Source organism: Notothenia rossii, assembly GCF_949606895.1.
Source record: "Notothenia rossii genome assembly, chromosome: 3".
In the NCBI taxonomy this organism is placed as follows: domain Eukaryota; kingdom Metazoa; phylum Chordata; class Actinopteri; order Perciformes; family Nototheniidae; genus Notothenia; species Notothenia rossii.
The window spans coordinates 76709474-76728270 of NC_136901.1; the positions used below are offsets into that span (position 1 = coordinate 76709474).

Below are 18797 nucleotides of genomic sequence, written 5' to 3' on the forward strand. Positions count from 1 at the left end.
TCGAGTCCTCACTAACACTAAGAAAGTGGATCACATCACTCCTGTTCTGAAATCTTTACACTGGCTTCCTGTGTGTCAAAGAATAGATTTCAAAATACTACTGCTGGTTTATAAAGCACTGAATGGTTTAGGCCCAAAATGCATTTCTGACCTCCTGCTAAATGATGAACCATCCAGATCTCTCAGGTCTTCAGGGACTGGTCAGCTTTCTGTCCCCAGAGTCAGAACTAAACATGGTAAAGCAGCTTACAGTTATTATGCTCCAAATATCTGGAACAAACTCCCAGAAACCTGCAGGTCCGCTGCAACTCTTACTACTTTTAAATCCAGGCTGAAGACTTTTCTTTTTGTCGCTGCTTTTAATTGAACTATTCATATCTTAGACTGCACTGATACTTTTATCCATGTATTTTTTCTTTTAATGTTTCTTTTATTAACTTTTCTTTTTAATGACTGATTTTAAATGCCATTTTCTTAATGTCTTTCATTTTTTGTAAAGCACTTTGAATTGCCTTGTGTTGAAAAGTGCTATATACTACATGTCCCACAATGCATCTCAAATTTTACATTTCTCAGAATTTTTTTTCATAATGTCACTTTCTTTTTTTCCCTCCAGAATTTGGCTTTTCTTTTTAAATAATTTTGTGACATTCTCACTGAAAAGACTTCTTCTTTCAGACGTAGTTAATTATGAAGTTATTATTACCATAACCGAAAATAATCCAATGCAAAGGCAATAATGTAATATAATACGTTATTTTATATATATTAAATATATTTATATATGTATTTTTATATAGTCTTAAAGTTACAACCGGCCCTTTGAATGCAACCATCATGTTAATGTGGCCCACGATGAAATTTAGTTTGACACCCGGGGAAAAAAAGGCTTCAGAGTCAGTTGTTAGACGGGAAACTGTAGGCAGACCACAATGTACAAATGAACAGACGACCTGATATTCATGCTTTGTGATACTATCTTGCATATTCCAGAATATTTATCTGTATTTAAATTTTTGACGCAGCCCACCGGGAGCGACATTGTTTTCCATGAAAGAAAAATGGTCACAGCAAATGTACACTTATATATTTATGTCAGATTTAAAGTCTTTTAGAGGTGTTTGCATTTTTGTGAACAAAGAGTATTTGACATAAAATGAACACAATTTGCTCCGTAGAAGGCACATCTTTTTAAATCTGCTTTTATTAGTAAAATCATGTGGATCTTTGGTTACAGGATGACGTTAACAAAAGGGGAAACTATTGATACAAATAAAAAACTTTAAAATCACAAAAAAATGTAAAGCATCATGAGACAATTATAATGCCCTGATTAATAAAACACTCATTCAGAAATTAAGTACAAAGACATGTGCAGTACATGGTGACTTCAGCAACCAGCAAAGCTTTTCTACTGACACTGCCCCTGGAACAGACTGACGGACATGGCCAGCCTTTGTGCCAGGATGCCCTCCAGAGTCTCTAAGGACATGCGCCTCACATCATAGCCCCTCTTCGAGGCTTTTGCCTTGACATTAATTGGCACAATCTCCTCCCCACTATTCGGGTCATTTCTCCCCACTGCAGCATGTGTGGGGAAAAAGGACTGCATATGGGCAGGAAGGTCAGATCTGTTTGATGGGCAGCAGTAGGCAGACCACATGTACTCAGGAACAGACACCCTGTTATTGATCCGCAGGGGTTCAGACTCATAAGGCAAGACTCCGGTGATCACATGCATCGACCCGTTGCAGTAGGTTTTGAATCTTTTTAACACTTCATTCTCCAGACCGTTCCACGAGCCACCGTTGGAGCCCGCTCGCTGAGGGACTACATTTGTCAGGGTGAAGGTGGCCTGGCGGTTTTCTTTTGTCTTCTGGTGCATGCTGGGATTGAGATGGCCCCTTGTGAAGTTTGAGTCCCTGTAGTCGTTGGACATCGCCTGGCTCTCAATCACATTCTGATCCAGGTAGGTAGCAAACTGGAAGGGTGTCATCTCTGAGCTGGCTCGGGAAAACACCAACTTAGAGATGGAGAGAGAAAGACATGTGACTTTCTAGAAGCTGCATTTTCTGGCTTTTTTAGTTCAATTCATTCATTTAGTTTGAAAAGTGAAACAAAACTTAGGCAACTCCATTTTCCTTTATTTGTCATCTCACAAGAGAAAAGATCAGCAATCTGTATTTAAAAATTGAAGATTGGCTGCTTCTTATAAGTTAAATATTGAAACTTGCGCCAGTCACACATTGACCATTAGGACAACTAAACAAACAGAAACACAGCGTATCCTGAAACAAACATATATTCTAATTAGCTTACATAAGAATGCCAACACTTTAATGAATTTCTGAAATCACAAGCTATTGATTAATGAATTTCTGAAATCACAAGCTATTTATATTTACACTCAACATTCGCATGTGAGTTTCATGAACCAAATTAAGTTATGCTCTGTTGTAGAATAATAATTACCAAAGAGAAACCCAGCTACACTCTGCCCTTGTCAGGATACTAGTTCCTGCTGCTAATGTATATAATCAAAGTGTACAATGTATCTAAAACTAAAGACGCAAAACACAACAGTACTGCAACAAATCCTACCTTCACAATGGTTATAACATTAAAAACGAGCTGTTGCTAAACTTTCAGCAGATTTAATTTGGGAGGCTGGTAAACTGAGTTGCCTTTTACAGAGAGGTGTTGTATTCAGTCCACCCTCACTGATGAAATATCAGTTATAATAATATAATAATTATAAAAATAACAAACGAGGCTGTATGAACTTAGCATTTCCAAACAAATCATACTAAATAGTTAACGCTATTTCTTCTCAATTAAGAAATTGGCTACTCTTGTACATTGCACACAGTTTTTTTTGCTTACCTGCGGCTCGTACTTCCAGGTATTATTGGGCCGTTTGCCATCTGCAAGACCGAGTCTGTACGCAGAGTACATCGGTGCACGACTCTGCCGATGATACAGGCTGGCAAAGTGGTACTGGTTCTTGTAACGCTGGCATATTGGCTGGTATCCTGCTGCATCAATACCCTTTGGTGGGGTTTTATTGTAGAAGAAATCAAGGCAATGGGAGAAGTCGTCACTGATCTCGCCAAGGACCTGGCCACCCAACCAGCAGAGGAGAAGAAGCAGAGCTCCCGTGCAGAATTTCTTCTTTTGAGACATCCTGCTCAACAGATCAGTAGGTCAGCTGTACTTATGTCTTCAGGAAAGAGATGCAAGCAAACATGACACTTCAGACTTCTTCTCAGACAAAGCTTTAGATTGAAATAAAACCAATATTTTGAGTGTCCATTCACCACCTGAAGTATTTGCCTTTGAAGACTGTCTGAGGACTGAGGTAGTCTCATTTATACACTGAGTCAAGGAACCCTGTGATTGAGAGTGACTCCCCCCCATTCTCATGTCAAACTTCCCCTGTAAACCAGCAGTCAGTCTGCCTTCTAAAAAACATGGCTCTGCAAACACTTGTTTTCATGAGCTGAGGTGGACAGCTTTGTCTTTCAGTCTGTAATCATTTGGTGGTTTGGACTGTTTATTGATTAGAACAGTGTATATCTTAGTAAGATATATTCCAGATTTATAACAGGGATTTTATTCGTTTTAATGTGGTAAACGTTACAGGAACTGACGATGCAGTTTATTGTTGCTGACTGTTCTAGACGTTGTTGATGTCTTGTAGACATCCCCTCCTGTCTCAAGTTTCCTCAAACTTTGTAAAAAGGTGAAACATCATGAGACTTCAATGTTTCCAGAAAATCACAAATGCCTTGCATAATGCAGAGCTACTTTATAAATTACAGTGTGATGCTTGAAGTACAAACAATTATTTTGATTCTTGCATGCATAAGCTTTTTTGTTCTACACTGTCTCTCAGAGTTGTTTACCGGTAATTCATGATGAGTCTGATATTATTACGCAAACACTCACAATTCAGCAAGTTTCATTCTCTGTCTCTGTCCAGTTTCTGTCTGATATTTCTTCTCTCATCAACACTTTTCTCTTTAAGGGAACCAGAAACCAAAGGTCTTGCTCCTTTATTTCACTATGTGATTAATCTGTTAGTGGGAACATTTACAGTATCTGTATTTCTGCTCAAGTTAAAATATAAATATATGTTAACTGAAACCTTGGCATAGTTAAGGTAGGACCAGGATTAGAAACAGATACCACTGATTCTTATTTTGAGTATTTATACTAGCATAAGGACATTGATAGAGTGCCAATATGTCTCTTCATTTTTGTATGTGTTCTTAAAAAGACAAAACTATGAAATGTTGCTCCCTTCAATACACATTGACAAATGAATGGAGAATTTCTGGACATGTATTAATTCATAGCATAAAGCATCGGCAGGTAAAGATTATGAGCAGTGCCTGAACACTTAATCAAAAAGGAGTAGACACTGTTCAAATCTTTATCCTTTCTTTGAGATGTGGTGGGTAGACTGTTCATTATGGCCATCTAGCGGGCACTCAGAGGAATAATACTCGGCAGCAGGCTGACTATCCCGGAAGCAGAAGCTAATAATGGTCAGTTCGTGGAACTTACCGTGAGTAATAATAACCCTGCATTTACAGTCACTGGGGATGAATTGCAACCTGTGGCTGACCTGGAACTACCACGTTTTCGGTTTCCACACAGAGGACAATTGCAGAGCCTTACATAAAACAGATATTAGCTTTCTTTTTTATACTGATGAGAAACAGAAAGTGCTCATACCACATTGGTCTTCAGCATCTTAATATGGAACTTGTTGACCCTTTGCACGCACGAAGGCAAGACTGAAATAAAATACACTTAAGGAGTTAGTAAAAAAAAAGCAATAAAAGATCCACCTCTGTTGTTCCAAGAAGAAGCAAAGATCTATGGTACTTACTGACGCTGTGTCATTCTTTGTTTTGTGTCAATTACTCACAGGCTACGGGGTGTGTTTCAAAACTTCTATTGGTTCGCTTACCTAATGAAATAAGTTGGAATACATCTTCACTCTGCCAAAGAAATGAGCCCTAAAGCTCTCTAATATTCTCTACTGCTACATGAAAGTTATGGTAATGAATGAGTATGAGAACGTTTAGATACCAACTTGAATGCAGTGACTGAGTTAGTCAATATGCTTTAGGTATAGGCTAACTCAGTAAGTGTCTAAGATGCAAGGTCAATAACTTTTACCTACTATTAGCATATCCATACGTTCGTATATATGTATATAATATATAATAATAGATGATTTAGGCCTACTAACCTTTGTTGTTGGCCTAATAGAGAGAATCTCTACTCTTCAGTGACATTATAAAGGCTATTTCATTATCCTTTATTAATACACTTGATTCACTTGATTCACTTAATTACTTAGACGCAGAAGTGGAAAGTAACTAAGTACATTTACTCAAATACTATACTTAAGTACAATGTTGAGGTACTTTTACTTTCCTTGAGTATTACATTGTGTGCCACTTTATACTTCTATTCCACTAGAATAAAAGGGGAATTCATGTACATTTTACTCCACTACATTTATTACAGCTTTAGCTACTTTAAACAAAATGCATTTCTAAAAATTAAACAAGTGGATTAACTCTTTAAGTCACAAAAGAGTCAAATTATTTCAATATTTTACAAAAAGTCAATCAGAACTTTGTTTGTCCATAAAAGTTAAATGCTATTATCTGTGTCTGTCACTTTGAAAAATATTATCTAGAAATGTCACATATAAAAATATAATTACACAAAGGCCATTTTTTCTGCACAATGATTAATCTTACGTGTTATACTTTAAGTACATTTAGCTGATAACATGTTTGTACTTTTACTTAAGTATAACATTTTGAATGCAGGACTTTTACTTGCAATTAAGTATTTTAAAAATAATGTATTGGTACTTCTACTCAAGTAAACCAGCTTAACACTCATTCCACCACTGCTTGCTTGGATATATTTTAATAACGAAGTTTTTATTTTTTTAAAGGTTCTTAATACCAAGAATTTTTTTCTAAATTATGTGTGGGCAACTTTACCCAATCTGAAATATATTTTAAAGAGGAAAAGGGTTGATTCATGAGGTAAAGGTAACCTTTTGTCAATAGGAATATACTTTATAACAGCATTGTTTTGCTTGATAATAATACAAGACACTTTCAGGGTTAAAAATGAATAAATAAAAAGATAAAACATGTAAATAAAATCGAACAATGAAACAACATAACACAAAGAGACAACAGTACGTTAAAGGTCCTTCTGAAAGGTGAGTTTTGTTCACTGTCTTAATGTTTGAGGGGTCAAACTCAGTACAGTACTGTACTACAGTAACATGAGTGTTTGTCGTTGTGGCTAACTCTTTCTAATAAAACCAAAACCAGTTTGTCTCCGGGCTAATGCAAACCGTACGCCCTGTCATGGAGCAGCTCCAGTAGGCTCTCAGCCTGTTGCTGCACGTCCTCCTCTCTTCCGTGAAAACATGCTCTGCTGTCAGCCTCAGACCACTCCCTCTCAGTCTCGGAGGGAACGGAAGAGCAGTCAACTACTTTTCCTGTGCGGCTGTTTAAAGACTATGTTCACAGCAGAGAATGGCGGACGTCACAATTGAGGAGCTGCAGTGTGAGCTTACCTGCCCGGTGTGTCTGGAGCTGTTCAGGGACCCGGTCATCCTCGAGTGCGGACACCACTTCTGCCAGGTGTGCATCCTTCAGTGCTGGGAAGTCAAGGCCGACGAGTTGTCGAGTTGCCCAAAGTGTAGAAAGTCTAGCGGCGGGAGACTGCGACCCAACTCGCTGCTGTGCAACGTGGTGGACAGTGTGCGCAGAGCCCGGTGCATGGACACGGCCTCGGGGATAACCGGGTGGGACTCAGGGGGTCCTCTGGAGGAGCCGGAGGAGCGGGAGCCGGGGTCCAGCATGAGCAGCCTGGCCTCCTCCACCGGGCACTGGCCGCGCCTGGGTATGGATATGTGCGAGGAGCATGAGGAGAAGCTGAAGCTCTACTGTGAGGACGACCAGCTCCCCATCTGCCTGGTTTGCGGCATGTCCAGGGACCACAAGACCCACAATGTCATCCCCATTACAGAGGCCTTTGAAAACTACAAGGTACGTTCTGATTGGCTGAGTTAGACACGTTTTTGTTACCAATAGATTGAGTCTAGCTAGGCCTAAATTAGGGGATAATCTTACTTTAAAACCAATATTACAAACTTTCCTCTCTAAGATAAAGAACTTGGTGATCATTATTTGATCATGGTCATTGTTGATCACTAAACTTAAAGTATTTTAGTCTTTTAGGGAGTGCCATGCATGCTCCTCTGACACACCTCTCCTTGTTCTTGGAAAGAAACATATCTCAGGTTTGTCAAGCATTCCTGAATGCCAAAGGAAACCTAGTTTATAAGGATTGTATTTAATAAATGAACTCATTTGCTCTGGCTTTAGCAGATGTGGTGAAATGGCATTTATTGTTTTAAAGCAGGCTCCCTGTTTGCCTTGGCAGCCTTTGCTATTTACAGGAATTCAGCAGAACAGTGTGAGCTCCTTTAACGCCCCCTATGCTTTTAACCCGACAGCTGACCATCATCAGTTTGTTTGAAAAGTCTCCGAGAGGCCTCTCATGTTTCACCAAGACTGAATTTTCCACTTTGTTTGAATTTGTGGCTCTCAGCAGTCTGTTGAGGACAGTATGTGTACATCATATTACTCCCATTAAGGATGTTGTTGTTTTTCAGAGCAGATACACCAATTTAATCAACTTTTAAGTGTAATCCAGTTTAGCAACACCACCTCTGTTTGATGTTTAGCATGTGATTGTTTTGTGCTGCAGGGTAAGCTGTCTATCGCTCTGGAGAGGGTTGAGCTGCAGACAGAGGAGGCCACGCTCTTCCAAAGCCAGACCAATGAAAGGATCCTCGTCATTAAGGTATACAGATACATGTGTTTATTTGTTTGTGAAGCATTGGGAAACACCCTGGACATAATCCCAGCATATGCATACGTGTGTGTGTGTGTGTGTGTGTGTGTGTGTGTTTGCCTGTGAATTGAACCTGCATTTCTGGTCACCAAGAAACATTCCTCCACCTTTACCTGTCTGACAGCGAGACTGATTGATGACTAATCCTAACTATGACGGGCAATGACACAACAGGTTGTTACTCAGTGTGGTTTTTTCTCATGTTTTGCAAATGTAGAAGTTCCTCCTGAAATGACACAGGTGGTAAATAAACATTCATGCACATCATCCCGTTTGTCTTTCTCACAGTATCTTTTTTCACAAATGCGGCCCTCAGGTCTCTTATCTAAAAGTAGCGATACCACAAAGTAAAAATACAATTGATTTGTTTAAGTATATTGTATTTATTATCTGAATCTGCACAGTAACACAAATGTAATATTGTCAGATACATTTTGTGGAGTAAAATGTGCAATATTTGCTTCCAAAAGCAGTGAAGTAGAAGTGGCATAAAATGTAAATACTTAAGTAAAGTCCCAGTACCTCAAACTTGTACATACATTCAGTACAGGTTAAATACTTACGTAACTTTCTACCACTGGTTGACACACAAACTAGCACATGCACACACACAGTACAAGAACTATGTCGCTCAACCTTACAGAAAGAGATAACAGCTGGCTGAATTTATGCTGTGACGCTTTATCCAGCACAGCAGCTCTTACCTCAAATAGTGGTCTGTTTGTGTGTCTGGGTGCGCTAGTGTGTGTTCAACCGAGAAATTAGTGTAGCATGTTTGCTTTGTTAAAGTGTTTTTTGCTGCTACACTTATCTCTGCTCTAGGTTATTACACATTTTTCTCTATCCTGTCTGTCTGCTTGTCCCAGCATGTCTGTCTTACTGTCTTACTGTCTATCTGTTTGACACAGTTTATATGCACATTCACAGATTTTCACTTCTGTTTCTCTGCCGGTATGACAGGATGTGGGTCAACAAGTTTCAGAGGAAGTTTGGCAAGCTTTCTTTTCCGGACAATTTCTCTTAGTCTGTGTGTGTGTCTGTACGTTTCTTATCATTTTTGCTTGTCTACCTATCAATCTTTTTCTACCTGCGTCAGCAATAAAGGAAGTATTGCTCTCCTTTACTTAGAAACGTAAAGGTCCTGCTTTGATTATATTGCTTGAAGGGGAACCTCACATCAACATCCGTTCACAGGTCATATTACGGCATATGTGAAAAGTGTAAAGCTCCAGAAAGAACTGCAAAAAGTCAGATTAATATATTTTCAGACTAATGACGAAAAGCTACATTAGCTGCTAGCATAACACCTACATCTCAGATCAAGCTGCATTATGGGTCAATTAAGTGGAACGTTTTCACAAAAAATTAGAATGTTTGAAATTAAAAAGACCATATTTTAGTTCTGCTGTGTAAAATGTCATCCCACTTAAAAAAAAAAAACTGTCTTTGTTTGTGTGTGAAAATGATGGCAATGCTAAATTGGTTAATTCTGATAAATTAAACTTTTAAATATTAAAAGCAAGCAGGTATATCAGAAGCAACACAGCTTTTGACCTTTTTTTGGTTTATTTTAGATGTTTCAAATGTCAGAGTACTTTGGCCTTGTGTTGAAACATATATTTACAGTCTATGGTTAAAACTGAAACACTACAACTCCTCTTCCATGTTCTAGCTAATGGGGTCCTCTGTGTTTTAGGAGCGAGCAGGAGATCTGGAGGAGATGGTCACCGCAGAGTTTGGCCGTCTGAGGGAGTTCCTGCTTGAGGAGGAGGAGCGCATAAAGGTGAAACTTCAGTGGCAAAAAGAGCAGAAACTCAAGCAGCTGGAGGAGGCGCTCACTGAGACCACAGAGCAAATCAGCCAAATGGAAAATATAGCCGACGAGCTTCGCCTCAAACTGACAGAAGAGGAAAACCCTGAGCAACTCAAGGTATGAGAGAAAAGTAATATGATGCTCATGATGCTTGTAGAGCACATTTATTTTACCCCATATTATTGGAAATACCAAAGAATGTTGATATTCTATTCTAGATATGCAGTTTTAGATATTATCTGCATGTTACAGTAAAGAGTGAGGTATTTTGTAATCATAGGCTTGTTTTGATCTGCTCTATTTCAGGGAATCAAAGACTTCATTGGAGGGTGAGTATTATCACAATTGATCATTATCGCTAATGTCTTAGTCACTTATTCATTTCTAGATAATCTCCCGGTCTTCTTGTACTTGACTGTTGCCCTAAATCTAAAGTCACAATGGTGTATTGTTTTGTAACTATCTTTGAGTGTTGCTGAAACAGGATGTTGGGGCATTGTTGTGGTTTATCATGTTATCTTACATACATATCTTTGCCAAACATTGTCACGCCAACTAGTGACCACTAGGTAGCAGTCTTACCATTTGCCATTGTTTTGTTGACATTTCTTCTTAAATAGGTGTAAGAATGCAGATACAATGTAATTATGCGACTCAAGTCCGCACTGCTTGCTGTACATGGCTTGAATCTTCACTTTTCTAAGTTGTTTAAAGGTGACCTATCATGCAAAATGCACTTTTGTACGTCTTTTATACATGAATATATGTCCCCGGTGTTCCAGGGAACCCACCAAGTGTCAGAAAACACAACCCTCTCTATTTTCCTCCATACCCAAATCTCTTAAAAAGGGGCTGCAACGGATCTGATACAGACTGATCCAGATTTGAACACTTCTATGACGTCACAGAAGTGGCGCTACGGCTATTGGGCCAACTCCACCAGGAGACAGCCACGGACATTGTCGTTCGAAAGCGCTGGAGACGCTGTAGTATATATGCCAGGCCTCTAGATGGTGCTGTTCTCACAGAATCAGCCCATGAAAAGACAGTGTTAAATTGAGCGAAATGAGGAATGGCTAAAACTCATGATCTGTTTGGTATTTTGAAAAATAAAAGGTATAAATATGCCATATAGGTATGGTCCTACAATATATTATTCAAATATAGCATGATAGGTCCACTTTAATATATATTGGTCTTGTATTTTATAAGAAACAAATTGTTTACGTATGTGAAAGGACAAGAATAACATAACAGTTGTAGTAAGGTGTATACACTAAAGCAGCCACAACAATAGATATATATTATGGGAAGTGAAAAGGCTTTTTGCTTTAAGTTATTTTATCTCATTGTCTCTTTTTCTTTCCCTCCGTCAGGGCTCAGAGCTTTTTTGAGCAGCCCCCAGAGGTGACTGTGGATCTGCAGTCAGGAGAGTTCCTGGGACCTCTGCAGTACAGGACCTGGAGGAAAATGAGCTCAATTTTTCAGCCAGGTATTTAAACACCTAACACAATTATGAAAGCAATGGCAATAAATGTGGCTGAGGCTCAGTTACATCAGTAAAGCTTAACAAAAACGTAATCTTATATTGCAACTCGGGTTCTGTGAAACATTGGCAGTTTCCAAGTCTGTGCCTCTTTAAAAAACAGTTTCCTTTATCTATTAATACTTGATTTATTTGCTTTGCATTTTATGTTCTGTCTCATTATCAACATGCTCTGCCTAGAGAAGTTGGACAACTAGTTTTAAACTTGACTGTACCTGTTCTCCAAACTTCTGGGTCAAATTTGGGTCAAAGTCAAGATTTATTTGGGGTAATTTGAGTCAATGACATGTAATCATGCATTGTTGTTGATCGTGCAACACTAGACTGCACTAAAGAATGGAGTTACATCTTGACGCATATCATTTATATTTTATTTGTATCCATGTAGCTGATGCTCTTATCCAGCTCGTCTTACACTAATTAGACAGGAAGGCATTCACTCATCTAGTTGAAGGTCACAGCCAGTCTTTCTCTGTAAAACAAGTTTGTTGTTGAATTGCAACATTTCTAACCCTTCTCATGTTATGGCCCTCTTAGCTATCACCGCTGTGACCCTTGACCCGAACACAGCTTACCCCCGCCTGTGGGTGTCCCCGTGTTGCACCAGCGTCGAGGTGGGGAGAATCCAGACCAACCTGCCCAACAATCCAGAGCGCTTCACCCGCTACAACATCGTCCTGGGCTCTGAAGCCTTCTCCTCTGGGAGACACTACTGGGAGGTGGAGGTGGGCAACAAGACAGCGTGGGGTCTGGGCGTGGCCACCGCCTCCGTCAACAGGAAGGAGGAGATCAGCCTCTGCCCAGATGACGGCTTCTGGACCCTAGTGCTGAGGGACAACGGTGATGGCAGCAGCGAGTACGAGGCATGTACTGACTCAGAGGAGACCATGATATATCCCTCCAAACCCCCTAGCAGGGTGGGGGTCTATCTGGACTATAGTTCTGGTGACGTTGGGTTTTATGATGCAGGAAACATGGCCCACCTCTTCACCTTCTATGGTGCAACATTCAAAGAGCCTGTTTTTCCGTACTTTAATCCCTGGCCAATTATCAACGGATACAACAGGGAGCCCCTCACCATAGTTACACCACACTGGGGATAGATTCCCCCTTCATCTCAGAACAGATCCAGAATAAAACTGCAGGACAAAGTTCATCAGATGTGGTGATAAGGAACTTGGAAGTGACCCTGAAACACGAGACTTTAAATAGGAAGATGAAACTACTAAAGAACAAGACAAGTGTCAGACAATGTCAGACAAGTGAGACTTCAGAACACATGGCTGTTGATACTCTATTTTTCTTATGGTCAACACATCAAAGAAAATATTTGTAATGTTGAATAGATGTGTGCCTGGCCTCTCTGGACGAGCTTTCAATACGGGCCCCGGCATGTTTCCACCTGACACCGTCCGTGAACTTCATACCAGCAATTCTCAGATTGTCTCATTGATGTTATCATGTTCCCGATTAGCAGTTAGTCGAAATCCAAAAATATTGCGAAATAGGTGCAAATCCTCCGCCTTCCTGTTTCTCAACTCTCCGTGATAAACACATGTGACACCCCCGCTGCTCTGTGCTGCAAATCTGCCGCTGTGAGGATCAGGCACTTTCAATTTGTTGTTACAGTGTCCACCAATTCGACTAAGAATGTGGTTTTATTTCTATTAAAAAAAGGCTAAAAGAGAGTGGGGGCAGTTGGGAAGTAATTGAATCATTGAATCTGGTTTCACCAGAAAAACTGACTATGATGGCCTGCTAACAAATACTGTCTGTGTAGCCAAAGACGGATATATTTCCTATCTCTATGACATAAGGACTTCATTGTATTTGAAATGAAAGGAAGTGCCATCAACCTCATGGCATGTTTACTGCCCTGATGTATTGTCAGCTGTGACACTTTAGACAGGTGTGCTTTTCCAAGTCATGTTTTATCAGAATCAGAATACCTTTATTAGTCCCACAGAGGGGAAATTTGCAGCGTGACAGCAGGAAAGAGCCACAGACAGCTTAGTGTTGCATATCTTACATGCGTTAAAAAGGTACTAAGTTATAATATATATATCAACTGCAAAGATCACAACTGGACTCCAATCCCGCCTTTGAAACCTCTCAAAGATGATTAAGAGAAATGAGGGACATCTGAGATACATTTTAAGAGCCAAAGGGTCTTCTTATGCCATCATTAACTTTTTATTTTTAATACATTTGCTTGTTAAACCCTGTTTTCACTTTGTGAGCAGAAGCTCTTAAGAAAAAAATGTCAGTAAACATGAATGGGCTTGGGGCTGGGAGCCAAATGAGTACAGAGAAACAGACTACTTTTTGTGTTGCTTTTAGAAGAAACACAAAGAATGGCTATATCCTATTTTGTATTTGTTCTGAATTAATTAGAAAAGTGGTAGGTCATATCACTTTGTAATATAGCCAAAGGCCAAAGACTTAAAAGGGTCCATGACAAGTTTTTGATTTTTAGGAGGCTATGAGTTATCATGTGACAGCTAGCTGGTGCTCAAAGATACACACAATGCAATTTGGACACTGAATGGTTGTTTGAAAAAACATTTCAAAATTGTATTAACAGTCGATGCAAAATATTTTAGTGTGTTTTGGAAAAATATCTAACATTATAATATCATATATTTTAAAACCGTTTTATAGCCGTTATATATCCAATCATGTTATTCTAATAACATGTAGAGTTCAACTGAGGAAATGATGTGTAAATCAGATGACTAGCCTACTAATATTGGTTTCTAAATGCCTTTACTTTACAAGGTTAATATACATGAATGTTCCATCACAATTAATACATCAACCGATTGATCCGAAATATTTTCTTAGTGTTTTTGAAGTTTTTAATAAGGAAAACACTATTTAGAAATGTGCCGTTCGATTTTAATAATTCGATTAAATGTCCTACTAATGTTGTTGTTTCATTTGATTCCACTAGAGGGCACCCTCATCTAGCTTTGAAGGCAGCACCACTGTCTCTCTGTGCTCTTTATAATACAACTTTAAACTTGTTCCTATAACCATAAGGAAGCTATCTGCAGACAAAATAAAGCTTTAGGTAACATCTCATCTTGGGTGATTCAGAATTATTTTCCACCCAACTCAATTTTAAATATGTAGCCAGATTTCACAAACCACGTTGTATTATACTATGTTATAATATAGATGGATTGCAAACATTAGTATTTCAAGCAACTTCTAGGAATTTTCAAACAGACAGGAGGCAGGGCTGGATAAGATATTTAGATCCTTTACTCAATGAACGATATGAAGAAATATGGGGGCAGCATTTCACCCTTCAATACTGAGTCAATACAACCTAAATGTACTACTGACTGTCATAATCTTTACATATGGCATCAGCTTTCACATTAGCCATCTGTGCGTTTGCTATACCAGTAAACGGAGGCTGTTAAGTCTGTGTAATTGAACTTTTGTTTACTGGTCTAAGCCCCAAAGGTAAGAAATTACAAAATGACTTACACCTTCTTTTCGTCTGCCGCATGTCAAGAAGGCCACCCAGTTGGCAGAAGAGCAGTTGGCATTTCAGCAGATTACTCTGAAACAAAACACATAAACGTCTTAATGACATACAGCCAACACTGTAAGCTATTCACATTCTGCTGATGATGTTAGTTCAAAACCAGCCGTGACCATGACGTTTGTATTGTTTCAGCTTGTGAGTCTGTGTGTGTTTGTGTGTCATCATGGCAAAATGTGCTCCTGGAGACACCTACTGTAGCAGGAATTACCACAGAAGAGCACTTTGAAAAGTGTTGCCACTCGCCCAAGGTCAAAGCGAGCAATGGTGCCAGAAGTAGGGATGTGGGAAGTGGAGAAAGGGGCCAGTGGAACCCCCATTTAGCGTGAGATAGTCTCTGGTTGTTTCACTGTTTTTAACTAAAGAATGGCCGCATACAACTTAAACATTGCCTCTTTAAAGAAAAGTATTATCAGTAGAACGACACCGAAGAAAGGCAAAGTACGATGACTCATGGAGGACAAAGATACAGATCCAAAACATCTGGAATGAGGCACCAACAGCAAGGCAGAGAGAAGGCCAATGGTCCAGCAAACCCATGTCAACAATAGGTCAAAGAGACACCAGGAAGTTGTAGGTCATAAAGGGTCTTTGTTCAGCCCGTTCTAAAATATAATGCAACAAAACAAACGGGATGTTACGCTACAGGTTAGAACAACGTCCTGTTTGACACAGTCTAAACAAAACCCTGATTCACCAGGTTGTGTTGCCTTTGTTTGACTTTGTGTTAACCTGTTACGGATACGCACAAAGTGGTTTTTTCAATGTCCAGTTGAGCAAGGTTAATGAGATCCCTCGAGTCAATTGTGCAGTAATCTGTGACTACTATTACAAACAAATAAATAATGACAATTAGTCTGACCCAAATAAAAAGTATCTTTTATCCATGTCAGCTTTATCTCCGTGCGTCATCTGCCTCAACGTTAACCATAGAGTGCAGGTCTTAAGACTATACGTGCCAGGCTAATGTCTTGTTCTCTCCGTTAACTATCCTGATCTGTAATTAGATATTATTGCAGGCCGATCAACATGCAGTAACACAAGCCTTCACTATACATTACTGCTCTGATGCCACTCCCTCGGTCATTAATCCCTATCTTTGATCAGTGTCAGTCAAGGTGAAATAGCAGTCTGAGATGAAAAAAGTTATCCACAGTTTCTTTAGAAACTTCTTAACACACTAATTTCTTAAAAAGTCTGTGTTTAATTCCATCCCTCATCTCCCTTTTTATCTTTTTCATTAATCCTTCATCTTTGCTTTTTCATATGACAGATCCGTTCCCAAAATACAACCACTATTTTTAACTCAGCACAGCTTATTCTGTAATGGATCGCTTTTCTGAGTTCAGCCCAAGAATTTGCCTCATCCTGCCATCCATAATGGATGAGGAGAGGGCCTGATGAGAGACAGCGAGCCTGCACGACGGGGTAAAAGTGATTAATGGAAACCTCATTAGAAACTGGAGAGAAATCAAGCTATTCGTTATCTGCAAGTTGAGAATAAACACCATCAGGTTGGATGTGTAATGTGGGGGTGTGATAAGAGATGTAGAGTTGGAAAAATAATCTCGCTAATTACTTTGTGAGAGATGTGAAATATTTGAGAGACATTTTCTTAAATAAATACATTTGTTTGATGACATGATGAGATTATTTATTTTTCATCCGTTGTAGCTGAACATTAGTTACTACTGACGAATGAGTGTTCTTCCAACGACAATTACTGTGATCCTCTCAATCACAAAATCTATATTGTTTTGGTTTATTGTAAGTCTTTAAAGACGCTGACAACACAATGTACGTCCATGTGTCTGACAAGATTATCTATCCAAAATGAAAAGTGTTAGTTTTACTTGATCAGTTTTCCATCAACATAATCGCTGAACTTTAGATAGAAAAGGTAAGCTTGATGAAAAAGTATCAGAGAAGAATTTAGGGATTCTCAGTTAAATAAAAAAATCAAGCAAAAACATGCAGGTCCCTGCTTAGCTGTTTTGAGATGATAAGAGAATAATTGACTTCTGATTTTGACTTGTTTCTAAATTAAATGATATGTTCTCCTCTGGCCCAGGTTAAGCAGTCTGTAACCACATCCCTAGTGTTTCTATAATCAGACCTTAACAATATTGGACAAAAAGCAAATAAGGTACCATCATTGCCGAATTTTAAGTGAATACAATGTTTGAGGTTTTGTGAATCTTGTTGATTTTCATTATGCAAAGCCTAAATGTTAATATTAATTTGCCCACAGCCTTTCTGGAAAACATCAGAAGTCTTAGAGTCGAGCCAATCCAGCAGCGCAGCATCAAGTGGCAATGGTACGACTCAATTCTACAAAACACATTTTCTGTGGAAGTCACAAAATCCTGAAACCTTCTACCTGATCATCACTACTATAAAAAGGGCTACGAAAACCTGGCGTACAATGTCATGTTTTCAATGTGTGCTTCATTGTATCCTGCTGGATCCAGTTACCCAGTGTTATCAGTCATTCAATGCATCTGCCTATAGCAAATAAAACGTAAATATTGAATATGATAGTGGATAGTTGCATATTTATTAATTATCATCTTTCAATGTAGATATCTTTTCTGTACTGCTTTTTGTTTCTGATCTGTCGTGCCATTTGAATTTGAGAGAGAAAGCAGAAGAGAAGAGTAGATAGAGGGAGATTTCAAATAAAGGGCAACAGTTAGACCCTTCAACACTAACGTCCCTGTTTTTCAAAAAGGAGGGAAATCAAATGAACGTTTTCTTTATAGAAAGCTGAAGCGTTGAGTTGAATCAGATGCGTTAGACTTTGAAGCTATTCGGTTGTTTTAGAGACCAGAATAATTTGCTTACATGCTTGTGTGAACATTCGTGTCTAAAAATAGAGGTCAGAGGTAGCATGTTCACCTGTGTGAGCATGTGTGGGTGCTCAGCCATGCTTGCTGGATGAGATTATTGATGCAGGACAACATCAAGGTGACGCTTTGCAGTTCGTTACACAAAATCATTATTATCACCAAGCCTGCATCCCTCCCTGCTTTTTTTTTTATCTCTTTCTTTCACTTGATGAATAGCTGACCTGGGCACCTTCAAAAATCCAATTTGTTAGACAAAGGCTCCAAATATGACAGGGGATTGAGGGCAGACAGATTGAGAGAGATGGGGAAGAGGAGAACGCATGTATAGCAATGAGGATTACTGTTGGAGGTGAAGAGAGAAGCAGGCAAGGATGGAAGGAAACAAACAAAGAGAGTAAAGGAAGAAGGAAAGAAAACAGAAAAAACATGACAGAAAAACCCCCAAGGTTCTGAATGAGAGCTAGATTCCATGAAGGAACTTTATACCGCCTAATGACAGGAAGGGTGGCTTTGACAAAGTGCCTGGCAACAGGGGGAGTGTTTACCTGTGATGAAGGGCAGAAAGATAAGGAGACTGAGAAGTCGATGTATTACAGGTAGATAACGTGAGGGAGGTATTGTTCAGGAGGTATAGAGTGTCACCCTAAGGACCAGGAGATAGTGAGGTGGGGGGGGGGGGGGGCAGAGGGGCAGGATCTCAATCCCAAAGCCAAGACATCACCTGAAGATAAAAACCGTCCTCACCTGAACGCACAAGAGCGTGGTGAAGCACTGAGGAAAACTACTGGAGGAAGTACTAGGACAGAGGAGAACATAGATATACCATTTATTTTTCCTTAAATCACTTCAATTATTCTCGTTTTTGTTTTATTACCTGGAACCAAGAAAATACTTCCACTAATATCAAGAGGGCTGGATGTTTTATTTATTTATTTGATTTTACAAAATCTATTAACAAGACCTTTTTGGGAATTATAGTACATAGACACCAAAAAACAAAAGCAGGTGCAGAAGAAAGAAGAGCAGGGTAGAGGCAAGAGAGTGTGTGAGGGAGGGGGAGGG

The 18797-nt window shown here is 39.3% G+C and overlaps 2 protein-coding genes across 4 annotated transcripts; one reads left to right on the forward strand and one right to left on the reverse strand.

Moving 5' to 3' along the window:
* Positions 1 to 1186: 1186 nt before the first annotated feature.
* On the reverse strand, positions 1187 to 6749 carry LOC307033151 (endonuclease domain-containing 1 protein-like). Of its 3 annotated transcripts, none has more exons than XM_079671496.1 (3): positions 6626 to 6749; positions 2884 to 3220; positions 1187 to 2023 (listed from the first exon to the last, which is right to left on the reverse strand). In XM_079671496.1, exons 2-3 carry the CDS (start codon positions 3181 to 3183, stop codon positions 1412 to 1414), a joined length of 912 nt encoding a protein of 303 aa, XP_079527622.1. In that variant the 5' UTR covers positions 3184 to 3220; positions 6626 to 6749; the 3' UTR covers positions 1187 to 1411. The 3 variants fall into 3 exon arrangements, with proteins under 3 accessions (XP_079527622.1, XP_079527623.1, XP_079527621.1); XM_079671497.1 differs by lacking the exon at positions 6626 to 6749 and adding an exon at positions 4741 to 4896; XM_079671495.1 differs by lacking the exon at positions 6626 to 6749 and having other exon boundaries at positions 2884 to 3406.
* Positions 6415 to 14256, forward strand: LOC307033149 (zinc-binding protein A33-like). Its single transcript, XM_079671493.1, has 6 exons — positions 6415 to 7100; positions 7825 to 7920; positions 9668 to 9901; positions 10091 to 10113; positions 11161 to 11276; positions 11868 to 14256. The coding sequence occupies exons 1-6, from the start codon at positions 6585 to 6587 to the stop codon at positions 12431 to 12433; spliced, it is 1551 nt and encodes a 516-aa protein (XP_079527619.1). The 5' UTR covers positions 6415 to 6584; the 3' UTR covers positions 12434 to 14256.
* The last annotated feature ends 4541 nt before the right edge of the window (positions 14257 to 18797 follow it).

What these genes read in the sequence shown, in the direction of transcription:
- LOC307033151 (XM_079671496.1), bottom strand. Translation starts at nt 3,183, where the DNA reads ATGTCTCAAAAGAAGAAATTCTGCACGGGAGCTCTGCTTCTTCTCCTC. An exon ending in CCTGGAAGTACGAGCCGCAG is followed by an intron (nt 2,024 to 2,883) that starts GTAAGCAAAAAA and finishes TCCATCTCTAAG; the next exon opens with TTGGTGTTTTCCCGAGCCAG.
- LOC307033149 (XM_079671493.1), top strand. Translation starts at nt 6,585, where the DNA reads ATGGCGGACGTCACAATTGAGGAGCTGCAGTGTGAGCTTACCTGCCCG. An exon ending in AAAACCCTGAGCAACTCAAG is followed by an intron (nt 9,902 to 10,090) that starts GTATGAGAGAAA and finishes GCTCTATTTCAG; the next exon opens with GGAATCAAAGACTTCATTGG. An exon ending in GAGCTCAATTTTTCAGCCAG is followed by an intron (nt 11,277 to 11,867) that starts GTATTTAAACAC and finishes TGGCCCTCTTAG; the next exon opens with CTATCACCGCTGTGACCCTT.